Source organism: Anopheles cruzii, chromosome X (assembly GCF_943734635.1).
Source record: "Anopheles cruzii chromosome X, idAnoCruzAS_RS32_06, whole genome shotgun sequence".
Lineage (NCBI taxonomy): Eukaryota > Metazoa > Arthropoda > Insecta > Diptera > Culicidae > Anopheles > Anopheles cruzii.
The window spans coordinates 5,391,714-5,404,938 of NC_069143.1; the positions used below are offsets into that span (position 1 = coordinate 5,391,714).

Consider the following 13,225-nt stretch of genomic DNA (forward strand, 5'->3'; position numbering starts at 1 on the left):
CATTCCAAAGGGCGGGTGCTTTCGAGCATCGTCGAACCTGGGGCAATGCCCGGCGTTCCGTGGTCTACGTAGCACTCGCTGTCTTACTCAATGAGGACCCATACGGGGATCATTCCAGCAAGCACGCTACCGCCCGCCAGCGACATTGTTCGGAAGGCGCCTTTAACCCGTATCTCGGCCAAACGGTGGACTCGATTGAGAATGCCCAGATTTCGCTTCGACGACAGTGTGTCCACCCAGACAGGACACATTACCGAGGTGACGACACTTGCAAGCAACCGTTTGTTGGTGCTGCTGAAGCCCCCAGACTTGTGCAATATGCCAAAGACAGCATCAAGCGCCCTCATCGCCTTGCTGGAGCCCTGCTCACCGTGATTCAATCGCTTTCCGGGAACGAACCACGAGGTCGCCGATCGCGATCGACGCCTCTTGGACGGTCCTCAGATTCTTGACCCCTGCCACTTCGGTTTGGTGCCGCCCTGTCCCGTCGGTCTCGAGAAGTTCTAGCTTGGTTCGTTTGTTCTAGATCGCAGAAAATGGGAATTTGAAAGAGCGGCGGTTTGTTAGGAATCTACCATGTTCAGTTTCACCGCTCCTCACTGAGGAATGTTTTAGTGTGCGACAGAAAACAAGTGTACGTGCGAATGTGAACAAAAGAAAAAACGAAAAGAGACAATAGAACTGTAATTCCCAGAAAACCCAGAATTCCCAGAAAACAGTAGTCGGCTTCGTGGAACAGTAAGTCTTACTTCCTCTACTAACGCATGGTCGTATTGATATTGCAGCGTGAACGGTATTGGGACATCCGGAAGAGAGCGAGGCAAAGAGAGAATAGAGAGAGATACAGAGCTCCCGGGTCACTTTCTGTATAGCAGCGCCTTCTGACTTTCCGTCCTGTAACCATATTTATTGTTCGCCGAAGAGCGAACAATCGAACTCAATACAGTTCTATTGTCTCTTTTCGTTTTTTCTTTTGTTCACATTCGCACGTACACTCGTTTTCTGTCGCACACTAAAACATTCCTCAGTGACGAGCGCTGAAACTGCACATGGGAGATTCCTAACCGCCGCTCTTTCAAATTCCCATTCGCTCCCGGTAGCTGAGCCTGACGCTCCCAATCCTGCTGGATGGAAAGCCAGGAGTAGCCAATAGCAGCAGAGCTGCACCAGTAGAACAGGTTGCACAGGCAGCAGCGAGTTTTCACGCTTCGATCAATCGTTGATAGCGTTTGGTTGTGGAAGGACCGTCTAAAGGAACAATACAGGAGAAACTAGGGTGTGACCGAATCTTAATCTTCTAGGGAGCGGCAGTATCTAGCAGAAATCGCAGCGAAATCTCAAAGTTCAAGTTTACCCACATTGTCGATAGCTAGGATAGGATAGAGTTGCTGATTTCATGGGGTGCCTGCCCCCTAAGACTGCCCAAATAATGTTCACGTAGTTGACAATGCTTGCGGCCAGTGACAAACTGTGAATTTTTCTCGTAAATGTGTGCTAATGTGTATGGATGTGTACGTGATAACGTGACTGAACGGGAAACCGACGAGCTTCTCAACAACTATCCGTAGGTATAGTGTATTTCTTACATAGTACATTGTATTTGCCGCCGACCCCGCCTCGGAAGCTTTGCTTGAACCGTTCGTATTGCGGAGCTGACCTAATGAACATATTTATGTACAAAGTAAGGATGGTGGCAGCATTCAACACCAGTGCATCCCAGTGTGTGGAGCACTATGGTGATATGAAACAATAACATCAAAACACTATTTTAACAAAGTACCTAGTGACCGGCCTGTTTATAGTTATAAGAGCAAAATCTTCTGAGGTGCCAATGGTTGCAGCATAGGTTTGTTTAACAATGTCGCAAAACCAGACCAAACATTTGTGACAGTCGGATCGAGTGCGGAAGAAAGAAACACTTGTATACAGTTCTTGTACATTATCCTCTTGCTCGATGTGAGGTGCACCGGAAATTCCAGTCTTTGTGTATAATCGGCGTACATTACTTTTTCATCTCTGAATTTGCGAGTGGCCATCTTCTCTATCTCTCCTACTTCTTGTGCGCACGCGAGTGTGAGTGTTTCAAGAGAGAAGGAACGTACTCCTCGCGAGAACGCTAGGAGGAGCGAATGTGATAGTGTATCCTTGATAAGCAAAGTAAGAGAGCAAATCGTAGAAATTGATGAAAGTGGAAAACATACAGCATAAGTGAACGAGAAAGTTCGTACCGTGTTCTCGGGCCTTATACTACCTAATTCTGCTTCTGCGAGGTTCTCGTCAATGCTGTTATTACTGTGTCTCAAACAACGGCTGTGGTATTAGGTAATGCTGGTATTAGGACGCGTGTTGAACAACCATCATCGCTGCTGGCGCAGCTAGTCAGAATATAATTGACACTGACAACCCTGTTAAAATGGGCCCGCAGTATCTGGGATAATGATTCCTTATTTATTGTCTCAATTCCTTTCGTTGGGGTTTTTGCACGGCATCATATCGTTCCCGTCGATAGAGTCCCTCATCCACGCAGTAGCTGTTAAGGAAATTGCTCATTATCGTTCGACGTAAGCAGCCTCCAACATCATGGTTTACGGGACTTTAGCGACCGAGGACGACGATCAATATCGAGTGCCGCTGATAGCGAAACTGCTTCACGCTCTACCACACTATAACATTACCTTCCACCGGATCAACAACACGTTTCGCCCATCAAACGAAGTCTATCTCGAGGTGAGTGAACACTTTTGTTTCAGTCGGGGACGGACACAGTTTTCCCAGTTTGGCCACAATCACACCTGTAATCAAGCAATCAAAGTTTCGTAAGGATCTGGTTGTTAAATTAGCCTAGTATTTTTGCGGTTGTGACATCTTAAGTACACGCAAGAAACCAAGGGTTGGAATCAAGGACTTAAGGAATCAATCTTGACAACTGTCACTAGATAAAACTAGATTTGTCAAGAGCAGGAACAGAAGAGACATTGGTGAAAAACCAAATGCCTACTGAGCAATAAAGATAGTCGGCACATTTTAGGATATGTTTTCTTCATACAGAGAGAGAGAGAGCGCACTTTGAATGGAACAACCCCTTCCAGTTACAAATCATTCGATCCCCTTGTACATTTCTCTATTTTCCCTCTCTTCCGCAGAGTGAGAGACAGAGAGAGATGCTTCCCTTCAACACATTCTTGTCCAATTGCTCTTGTTTTTCTGATATTTCCCATTTTCTCTTCGTTCACAAGACGTGGTGAAAATGCAAGATTGAGCATGCGTTTTGGGAGGGGTAGTTTCGGTGAACGAAATTCAACTTTTCAAGAGTTGCCCCTTGTAGTGAGTTGAATCTCACGAATTTCGTGGAACTATCGCTCCAGACCAAGGGTCCTCTTTCTCTTTCTTCTCCACTTTCAAAAACTAGTAGTTCGTCTGTATTCATTATATTGAGAAACTGTATTTGAGCTGAGGGTCGCTTGGAAAATCCTTTGACACATTGAATGAACAGTGCAAGAAAACAATGTTACATGTTGATGTAAATATTGACAGTCGGATACTATGGTCTTGACTATTTGTTGAAATGTTACTTTTATGAAACATTACACTAGGCTATGAGGCCATCAAATATATTTTTGGCCATCATTTGGATTTGGGGATCATGCCAGACTTTTGGTTCCATTTATGACGCACGACGAACATGTGGTTGGAAGGGTGATCAACTGTATCAAAAAGTGTCAAAGGACTGCGCCGCTAATGAAATGTTTTAAAGGCAATTTAAGCAAGCGGGTAAGTGTTTTCCCCCTGGTAAATTGGCATGGCCGCCAGATCGCTGCTGGTGGTCAACATCCCCAATGCTCGACTCAAGTCTACATGTTTTATTTTATCTTCATTCTGATAATCTAGTGTACACTCAATTTCTTTCCACTCCGAAGCCCCTTTGGCAATTCGCGCATTTAACTCCTTTCCTCATAAAGTGTCTTTGAACATGGACCATTCTATTACGCCTTTGAAGGGAATACCACTCTCACCATTCTCATCGTCCCATGCACCACCGATAGCAGATCGTTCTCATCTCCTCCTTATCCGAATGGTTGTTGTTATCCTCCATTTTTTCTACACGGGGTCCTGTAAGTCCTTCTTGGTTGGGCGACGATTAGCTTAGTCGTCTTTCCTTAGCCGTCAGATTTAGGAACGTACGTGAGCTTTGAGCTTGGTATACGGCTGAGCTTGTAAACGAATACTTCAAAATAGGTCTGTTGGTCGCTATACGGATCGATGGATCAAGCGATAACTGCTATTCACAGTTCGAACAGACAAATAAATATAAACCACAGACCAGACAGTCAGTTAATTAGCTATTTTTTTATATTTACATAGTTATATATTTATACATAAATGAAGGATGTAAACAAATGCTTTCGAAATCACCGACTAACATGTGTAATTGCTTTTTCATTCACCACAGAGTCTTGGTATTCTTGGCTCGATACCAGCAGCTCTGCTAATTGTATCGCTGGTTGGGCTGTTACTATATCTGTTAACACGTTGCTGCGATCGCAAACCACGCCCGGCACATTCGATCACTAGTCTGAAGGTAACACTCTCGATTGTGACGGTTCTGTGCTGTGCGGCGATCGGGTTGGGTCTCTACGGAAATGACGATCTGCATAACGGGTTGCTCGAAGTACTGCAAGCTGGCCGCAAGGTAGATGGCGTCGTGTCGTCCGTCCGCAACCAGACTTTCATCCTCGAAAACACGCTCACAATGAAGATCCAGCAACAGCTAACTGAGCTCGAGGACATCTTTGAGCAGAACACGAACAATCAGACGGCAGTCGCTCAGCTCCAGCAGGCTTTACTAACTGCGAAAGGCAACATCACGATAGCGAAAAACGCGGCCGATGACATTCGCCGTCCTCTGGTCGGGCTCACAATCACAGACTTTCTTTCGGTAGGTGAACAATATCGAGAGCCGTACTAACGCTGCCGCCCAATTTGTAACTATTTTCATTTTTCGTTCATCGCCAATAGAAAGGAAACCAGTGGGAGCTAATACGCTGGCCGGGAACAGTTGCCATTCTAGCGTTGCTGCTCGTACTATGTGCTGTGCTATTGGTCGGTGTCGCCCGTCATTCACGCTGCGCCCTAATTCTGTTTAGCGTATGTGGACTTTTGGCCGTCACTGCGTCCTGGCTAATGTCAGGTCTATATCTCTCGGCGTCTGTTGCTGTCGGAGACCTGTGCAACGACCCAGCTGACTTTCTCGTACACCAGGCGCCGAACGAATTTCCGTCAGACATACTGCTCTACTACACCCAGTGCGATATATCTCGTTCCAATCCTTTCACGCAGCGACTTCGTGAATCTCAGAACGCCATCAACAACGCCCGCAATGCGATGAGCATCGTATCCAAGTGAGCAAAATAGCATCACACTGCTTTTGTGTGTGTTCTTTTAAAAGTTTAACATTTCTAACTCTCAAACACGCCTCAGGATTTCTCCGGTGTTGTTCAAAAATGCAGGACTTTCTCCCAAACTCGGTTCGGTCAATGCAGATATTAAGCTTTGCGAGAGGCTCTTAACTGGATTGACTGCTCTCGTAGACTGTCGAGCCGTCCACTACAGCTATCTTGTCGCCACGCGGGGTCTGTGCGAGTGTGGGCTGCTTGGACTCGTTCTGATGCTGCTCGCAAGCTTCATGGCCGCAATGCTGCTCACCATTATGGTGTGGGTTGATTCGCACACATGGATCTACATACGTAAGAGGTAAAGGATACTGGTTGATTGTAATGCTTTCACGGGTAGTAGTTTTATGTCGTTCAATTATCCCTCTATATTCGCAATCATCGGATGTGTACCTGGAACATTTCTCGTAGGAATGACTACGCACAAGTTGAGGAACAGTCGTACGTTTCCCATCAGTTACAACCACATCAGACCCATGACAGTATCGACTCTCGTACTCAACTACCACAGCATCCGAAGGGGTAAGTGTCCCTAGTTTTGCACGGTGTATAACCGTGAATGGAGCAATACTCATTTAATTAGATGTGTTGGTTCTTTCTGTCATTGTAGCCCACCGGCCATTAGCGGATCACATACGATTGTTCACCCTGGTCCCAATGCAAAGCACGAACTGGCCCAAGTACAAGTACAGCAACAACAGCAGCAGTCTCACGCACATCAGGCCCAGGCACATATGCTGCATCATCACCAAGCAATGATGCGAGCTGGTGGCACACATACTCTGGGTCGCCTTCCATCGCACAATAGTCCAACTCATTTGCATGGTCCAAATAACGGCAAGTACGCTACACTCAGTAAGCACTGCAAAACGCTCGATGCAAACGACTTTTACTGAAGCTACGCCGCCTGTAACGATAGAAAGTTCCATCCACCCGCCATACACAATCGGCCACAACGCTACCATACTCTCGGCCACCAACAGCAAGGGCAGCAGCAACAGCAAATACAAATGCAGCAGCGAATCTTCGCCGATCCTGCTGCTGTGACACACCACTTGCACCTACATCATCTTAGGGCTGCTGGGCATGCTGCCCAAACGATGACCATTAATCGAAAGTTCCATGATGGTAGTGGAGGATCGGGTGGTGGGCATCATCAACCTTCAGAAATAACTAGTATTCCACCTCCGTTTTATGGTGACGACAATCCGCCCCCCCTGCCACCACTACGCAATCCACAGAAAGCACTTCAACAACAGCTCTCATCGTCGACGACGGTAACAACCCGTGGTGTAGAAAGTGATGCATGCGATACACCCGTAGATAGGCGGATCTATATTTACTCCTCTGCCAAATACGGTTCCAATGGTGATAAACCATCACCTTCCCCGGCGTTAGCTGGATGCAATACTAACGGAAGTAGCACCATAAAGCAACAACCGCACCGTGAACTGAAAGACGGTAAGAATCCGCAAACCACCACGTTCTGCGCTACTGCTGCCCCAAACAGTAAACCACTGCCATCGATCATCAACTGTCCGTTGCCGGATATACCTAGCAAAGGTGTTGCTGGAATGGAACAGGGTGCGGTGGCCAAGGACGACATCTACATTAAACGCAAGCTACTCGCCGACCATTCGAACGGCGGAAGTAAATTTGCGACGCTCAAACCCATCCAAGCACCGAAGATTGAAGCACAGAAACTACCGCATCCTGCCGAACCTGGTAAGACCTACAGCAACGATACCATTAGAAGCCTACAGCAGCAGGCGACAGCAGTACCGGACGTAATTGTGGAGCCGCTTTCACCACCACCACCTCCGCCACTTCCATTTATACCAACGACGTCTGCAGATGGTTGCGGCGGCGGTGGCTCAGCCGGATCGTCCGGATCATCGGGATACGGAACAGCAGCGGGAGGTTTGATGCCATGTCAAATACAGGCGCTTCCGTTGCCTCCACCACCACTAGAAGTATTTCAACAGCAGTCGATGGATAGTGACAGTAGTCAGCTGGCCGCGGGGCTCCGTCTGCCTCCGCCACCAACTAACGAAGAGCTGCAACAAAACGGATGCACAATGCTGAATGGCGCGGGAACCAATTGTCAGCAAACTCGTACGGTCGGAGCTGACCCTAGTTGTTTTTATGCTGTGACAGAGCTTTAAACGAGTAAAATCTCGGAAGTACAGCATGACATGGTATCATAATTAAGGGTGGACTGAATCGCGTCCTTTTAATCGATTGTAACAAACCTTGGCGGGTGTTCGTCCAATCGGGAACGCAACAACACAGCACTAATCGTTACAGGCATATTAAGAACCAGTGCTGCTCAACAACCTATTTCGAATTACACTTTTGATTTTTTTTCTTTCGTCTTTACGCTTTAAATAAAACAAAAAGCAGCTTATGAAACACAAAATAATCTTACACAATCCAATCAACAACATTTACATTGTAAATGTACGCCGCGTTACCGAAAACAGAAGCATAGACCTATTACCATTCCCTGCGAATCTCATAGTTTTTATCACTCATCGAAGCTTCGGTTTGGTTTTTGGTCAATCTAAATAAGCTAAGGTACTGAATTAAGTGGTTTTGCGTTCGTTAATGTAGAACTCAAAGTATTAAGCGAATGGTGGAATAATAATGAAATTGTAGTGAACTCGAAAGGCGATATGGGGGAATGAAATGTAAGAAAAACGCCGAAAGAAACCGGAAATCAATAAATCCTCAGCAAACACAGTTTAACGCTCGATATTTGTTCCATTGACGAATACTTATCTCACAACAGAAAGAGCTACTATTGTCTAATAGGCACTAATGGGCCAAGGATCACACGGCATCAAAACATGAAAGGGTTTGTCGGTTAGGAATTTTGGGACGTGTACGATTTTTATAGATCGGTTCCACGGAAGCTATCCGCATTAAACCTATGATCTTTGCGTATACAGCCAAAGGATTATTTATTTGCCTATTTACACATACAAAGTGAAGAAGTGTGAAGAACACATACATGTGTTGAAGAAGCGTTAACATTTTGCCACTTCCATAGACAACACGAAACCGAATTATTTGAAGTTATCTTCACCAAACCACTGTTTTTTAGGTATATGTTGTTTGATTGGTCTTGTTTATATAGAACAAAAAATAGAAATTGCAACCACCCTGGTGCGATTTGTTGGTTTGAGCGGCTGAGTTTGAACTGCATTATCGTAGGTTATATTTATCTTAAAAAACAAATTTAGAAAAAATGGAATTTTGTATACTTCGCTCAGCCACAGTTTGTTTAGGCAAAGTGATGTCCTGAATACCGCCGCTTTGTTTGGTGAGGTAAAGCAAAGCACTGTTGCTATAATTTCGTCTTTTGGGCACCGATCAGCTAACCTTTTAGAGCGTCCGGAGTGTCAATTAAAAAAAAGAACGCGGAATGCATTTGTCGTCTCCGAACATTCCACTGTTTCTACCGCTGGGTTTCATTTAACTAATTATATACGGATATTTCGAAAACTGTATAATACCTCTCAAGAGCTAATGGTGTGTGAAAGTATTTGGTACTTAGTTCGTTTCCTAGTGAAGTTAGTTTTCGGCCCAAACCGATTATAGTCGTAAATTACGGCCTCTCTAACGGATAATCTTCTGAATCAAAATAAGTCCAATGAAAATGTAAAAAAAAAAACATTTGAGCCTTTGGTAAACACTCTTCTATTGCCGATGGCTGACTCAGTGAACCATTTGGACCTTCCTTATTGTATGGTAGCTGCGTCTGTTGATAGTGATTCCATTGGCAATTCGTTACCGCCAGCAGTCACAGAAGATTTAGAAAAAGCTGGAAAGATGGTGCGAACCACAGCTGTACCGCTGCCAGATAGCTCACTACTCGAGCTAGGGTTACGCGAACGAAGCGGACGAATTTCGTCGACGATGGTGTGAATTGGTTTCTGTACTAGCGGCGCCGGCGGACCCTTATTGCTAGGCAGTTGATTAGATGTTTTAGGTGTCATCTGCATGTGATATCTGAAGACGAGAATTAGATGACAGTCAAATAAACAACCAACAATCAGTTACTTATAGGAGACGTTACTTATAAATATTTTCAGTACTTTCAACCACACCCTGTGTGAGGTTAAGGCTGCGACCCTTCATGCCGGATTCTTTCGCAACAGGTGACCACCAGTTAACAACGCGTCCGACCAGTGGCATTTGACGCAGAATTCCTTCCTGCCATAGCTTTTCCTCGGCCTCGCGTTGCAAATCAATCGTTGCCGCCTCGATACCCTTCTTCAGGATTTTCGACATCGTGTCGAGTATCTTCGAATGCTCTTGTATCGATCGGGCGGTACTAATCACCAGCTCTAGTAGCTCCTCGATGTCTGTGTCGATGGTGACCATACCGAATCTGCAGTTACAAAAGAAACGATAAAAAATACACAAAATAGGCTATTTGACGCTAGCGGGTTATATGTTATTACCTACCGGACACAAATTAATCCATCGCTACTTTCGCCAAGCGAAAACGCACCATCAGTGGATTGAAGTTCGTCCACCAGCGCCGAATTGAGTTTGTTAAGCTCCGCCTTTGTCTGATCGTTAAGCAATGTTTCCCAGCCTTCGGGTATGTAGTGAACGCCACCGAGTCCGGCCCAATCATTCAGCTCGACTAGTCGTAGCACGCTACTTTCTTCCACCATGTAATTAAAACGCATGCGATGCCGGATAGTGGCATGCAGGATTTCGCTTTGTGCGCGAATGAAGTTTCCGACATCAACAAACGCTAGCGGCGTAGTAGCGAGCAGAAGCTGGTCTCCATACCCAGGTATAAAAGGGTGGTATCGAATGCAGATGCCGTGCTGCTCGTGATCGATGATCTCTAGGGCGAGCTGACTGCAATCGCGCAGTAGAATCTGACCCAGCCAACTGTTAAGCCGATCATAATATTCGGCATTTTCTGCCGTCTTCTTACAAAACTTCGGACCATCCGATGACGATAAGGTGGTTTCTCTATCGTGATCCACAAGCAACGTGTCGCAACCGTCGAATTGAAATATTACTGTAGGCACAGCCAATTGCAACAGGGTATATAAGTTGGACGCGTTGCTAAACAAATTTCGGTATTTCTCACTAGAATCCTCTACCAGCTTTTTGCTCTGAAATATAAAATAAGTATCATAATATAACAAAAAATCCGATATTTATATTCCACAAATATCTTACTAGCACAATAATGCCGTCGATTGGTAGAAGCATTTGGTAGAATGCTCGGCACGAATCGAACGCTGCAAAGATACGTGAGGCGATTGCTTCGGTGCCCAGTGTTTGCAACGCAGACCACACACTAAGGCAATTCAAACGATTCGCTGTAATCGACTCGTTGTCGAACAGTGTCATCTCTCGGCTGCTCGTTTGCTGGCAAAGGAGAACCGCTGGTAAACCAGATACCCCAAGCCATGTGTTGAGATTTAGGGTCAATGACGTGGGCCAAGTATTCTGTTGGAAAGCAATAACATTTTGTAGAAGGTGTATAAAAATCGCAACAACTGATCGGTTTGCATTTACATTTGGGGTGAATCGGTTAGATAGAACAAGTGCCGCAAGCCCAAGTCCCTGACAATGGAGCCAAACATTGTGCGAGGAACACAGCGCACCCAGCGCAACTAAGTCATCAGAGCAGCCTGTTATAGGTGAACCGGCCGTGGCCATAATAAAAAGTGGTTGCCGTCCTGCCGCCTCATCAGTTTTCAATTGCTTCTCCAGCGCGCTAATGTCCATCTGGCCAGGTGGGGCTGTCTCTTCGAGGGTTTCGTCCTCGATGGTGTTAGGGGCTCGTGAGACACACGGCACGATTTGAATGCAAGCAAGGGGCAGGCCCAGATAACGACACACATTCTGAACTGTGAAAAGATATCCCATCTCGGACAGGTAAATGACCACATCCCGTTGAAGGCGGTTTTCGTTCCGTTGATTGACGAGAGCCATCCGCAGTGCATGAAATAAACATTCAGCATCGTCCCGAAAGTAGCCGGCTTGACTGGTGTCAAACTTAAACAATGAAACGAGCCACGTCAATGTTTCGGAGGCTAGCTGTTGTGCGATCCTTGTTAGCCCTTGCGGGCGCTCGAACGAGTTCAAATAAGCGGCAGTAGCGTGCTGTAGCACCGCGAGATGGGAAACTTCGTCGAGTGCTGGCACGATGTGTTCCTGATCGTTGAAGTCGTTCATGGACGTGAAACCAGCAAGAAGCCACTCCAACCTAGCCAGAACTTCTGCAGGAGTTTTCTTTGACAAATCAGTGCCTACGGGAACTGTTAGTTCGTCCGGCATTGAATCAAGCGAGCGGCGCTTTTGAATGGACCTGCTTCGTACATTTTCCCACCGGTTCAGCAACATAGAGGCTTGCGTTTCGATTTCGGCCAAACTTGAGCGTACCTTGAGGCAGTAATGGAAAAAAATTATAGTGAGTATACAAGGATGGCCGTGCAATCAATCCATATCGCCCCCTTAAGGCTGAACGCACTTACGTTTGAAGCCGCTATTTCGATCTGTTGGTTTTGTAGTTCCTGCGATAATCCGGACAACGTTGGAGCCGATTCATTGGTAACTCTGACGCGCTCCATCTTATCCTGCATTGCTTTCGAAATGCTAGGTTTATACATATATTGGATTCCACGAAACAACACAGATACTACACGTTTGCGGAGTTCCAGTACACACAGTCGGCGGGCAAAATTTATTATGTGGCATAAACGTCATCGCAGTCTTCCGTCGATAAAAAAAATCCAAGAATGATGCACGGGTATTTATTTTGGGGTGTCGTGCGAAAAAAATTGAAATGTCAACCAACTACAATTCCCGTCTGAGAATTTTGAATGAGTGCTGCGGTCTGGTTTTTGTTTTCGTATGGGGCGGTCGCTCACGCTGTGGGTCTCTCATAGCTGACTTAAGGCCAAAACAGACTGGCTGCGTAAGTTATGTTACGTTGCGGAACTTAGCGTTGTGGTGTATGAAATTGTATGGGACCCTTCACATTGGTTGTAGCCGTCAAAGCCGAACGTCCGATTGTAGTTATTGTAGTTATTGTTATTGTATTGGCCACACGAAGCGAAAATAAACGATTTGACATTAATCTTGAACGTCACATCGTTTATGAGTGTGCGGATCAAAAAATTTCTCAATAATATTCTCAAACGGGGTGAAACGCAGATGTAATTTTCGTAAAAGCTCAGCTAGTAGTGGAATCGCGATACAATAGCTTTGTTTAGGAATGGAATGTACCATCCTTCATACATCGCCACTTTATAAGATCGTTTCTAAAGAGCTGCTACTTTATTCCAATAAAATAAAAACCTGCACCGCGACAGTCTACAGTGCTTAGTTTGAAAAGGCGTTTATATGTGTAGGTTGAATTCTATAGCCTTTAGATACGAATTATGCATTGCTCAAATGTATCATTATTTTCAGATTTTATTTAATTAATATCGAACGTCTATTTTTATTTATCGCCTTTCTTGGTCGCATATTAATTAATGCAGCTTTCATCCCATGCGAAACAGGCGCGGTGCAACATATTGACAGCAATCGTCTAGGGTTGGTGATGACGGAAGCATTTGTTTACATCTCGACGCAGTTCTTTCAAATGGTTAATTGTATTTCAGCAACCGTGGCGGCATAACCTGTTATTACAGTAATCTTACGTGCGGCTTTACTCGATCGTAACAGTCAATGGTAAATACCTATGTGCCATTGTTATTTTAATGTTTCTTTTTTGCACTTTGGTTCTA

At 45.4% G+C, this 13,225-nt stretch overlaps 3 protein-coding genes across 3 annotated transcripts; 2 read left to right on the forward strand and 1 right to left on the reverse strand.

Moving 5' to 3' along the window:
- Window positions 1-1,360: 1,360 nt before the first annotated feature.
- Window positions 1,361-6,367, forward strand: LOC128271401 (protein tweety). Its single transcript, XM_053008900.1, has 7 exons — window positions 1,361-1,568; window positions 2,510-2,727; window positions 4,451-4,936; window positions 5,017-5,399; window positions 5,479-5,751; window positions 5,862-5,972; window positions 6,034-6,367. The coding sequence occupies exons 2-7, from the start codon at window positions 2,581-2,583 to the stop codon at window positions 6,344-6,346; spliced, it is 1,713 nt and encodes a 570-aa protein (XP_052864860.1). The 5' UTR covers window positions 1,361-1,568; window positions 2,510-2,580; the 3' UTR covers window positions 6,347-6,367.
- LOC128271409 (uncharacterized) lies at window positions 6,367-8,148 on the forward strand. The gene has a single exon (XM_053008914.1). It carries the CDS (start codon window positions 6,461-6,463, stop codon window positions 7,613-7,615), a length of 1,155 nt encoding a protein of 384 aa, XP_052864874.1. The 5' UTR covers window positions 6,367-6,460; the 3' UTR covers window positions 7,616-8,148.
- Window positions 8,093-12,073, reverse strand: LOC128277971 (pyridoxal-dependent decarboxylase domain-containing protein 1). The gene is made up of 6 exons (XM_053016593.1): window positions 11,966-12,073; window positions 11,004-11,873; window positions 10,662-10,934; window positions 9,924-10,594; window positions 9,532-9,846; window positions 8,093-9,464 (listed from the first exon to the last, which is right to left on the reverse strand). Exons 1-6 carry the CDS (start codon window positions 12,071-12,073, stop codon window positions 9,194-9,196), a joined length of 2,508 nt encoding a protein of 835 aa, XP_052872553.1. The 3' UTR covers window positions 8,093-9,193.
- Window positions 12,074-13,225: the final 1,152 nt, after the last annotated feature.